This window comes from Pteropus vampyrus, unplaced genomic scaffold (assembly GCF_000151845.1).
Source record: "Pteropus vampyrus isolate Shadow unplaced genomic scaffold, Pvam_2.0 Scaffold2219, whole genome shotgun sequence".
NCBI lineage: Eukaryota > Metazoa > Chordata > Mammalia > Chiroptera > Pteropodidae > Pteropus > Pteropus vampyrus.
Genome location: NW_011891000.1, coordinates 1 through 542, shown reverse-complemented (window position 1 = coordinate 542; position 542 = coordinate 1). Strand labels below are relative to the sequence as shown.

General features: G+C 48.7%; 1 protein-coding gene across 1 annotated transcript in view; it reads right to left on the bottom strand.

The window, feature by feature from the left end:
* Positions 1-536, bottom strand: part of LOC105310317 (neuroblast differentiation-associated protein AHNAK-like) — a gene marked incomplete at both ends in the record, with an annotated part of 4,117 nt that extends 3,581 nt beyond the window's left edge. Inside the window, one exon of the mRNA XM_023526686.1 lies at positions 1-536. Coding sequence (XP_023382454.1) covers positions 1-536 — 536 coding nt within the window.
* Between the last annotated feature and the right edge of the window lie 6 nt (positions 537-542).

Below are 542 nucleotides of genomic sequence, written 5' to 3'. Positions count from 1 at the left end.
AGAGAAACATCCACATCGCCCTTCATTTTGGGACCTTTCAGGTTTAAGTCAATGTCAGGCATGGAGATCTTAGGAGCTTTGATGTTCATCTCTGGCATCTTGAACTTGGGGCCCTTCAGCTTCGCATCTGGACCTTCGATATTCATATCTGGAACTTCAACATCCACTTTGGGTCCAGAGAGGTCAATGTCAGCCTTGGGCAGGTTCACATCCACGTCTGGGCCCTCTCCTTTGAAACCAGGCATGCTGAACTTGGGCATTTTCACCTTGGGCATCTTCAGATGCCAGTCTGGGCCTTGAACATCCACATCTGGGGCATCGATGTCCACTTTGGGGCCTTTGAGGTCAACTTCAGGGCCTTTCAGATCACCTTCCACCTTAGGTAGGGAAACATCCACATCGCCTTTTACCTTGGGACCTTTCAGATGCAAATCAAAGTCAGGCATGGAGATCTTGGGAGCTTTGATGTTCATCTCTGGCATCTTGAACTTAGGACCTTTCAATTTCCCCTCAGGACCTTCAATGTTAACATCAGGGCCTTC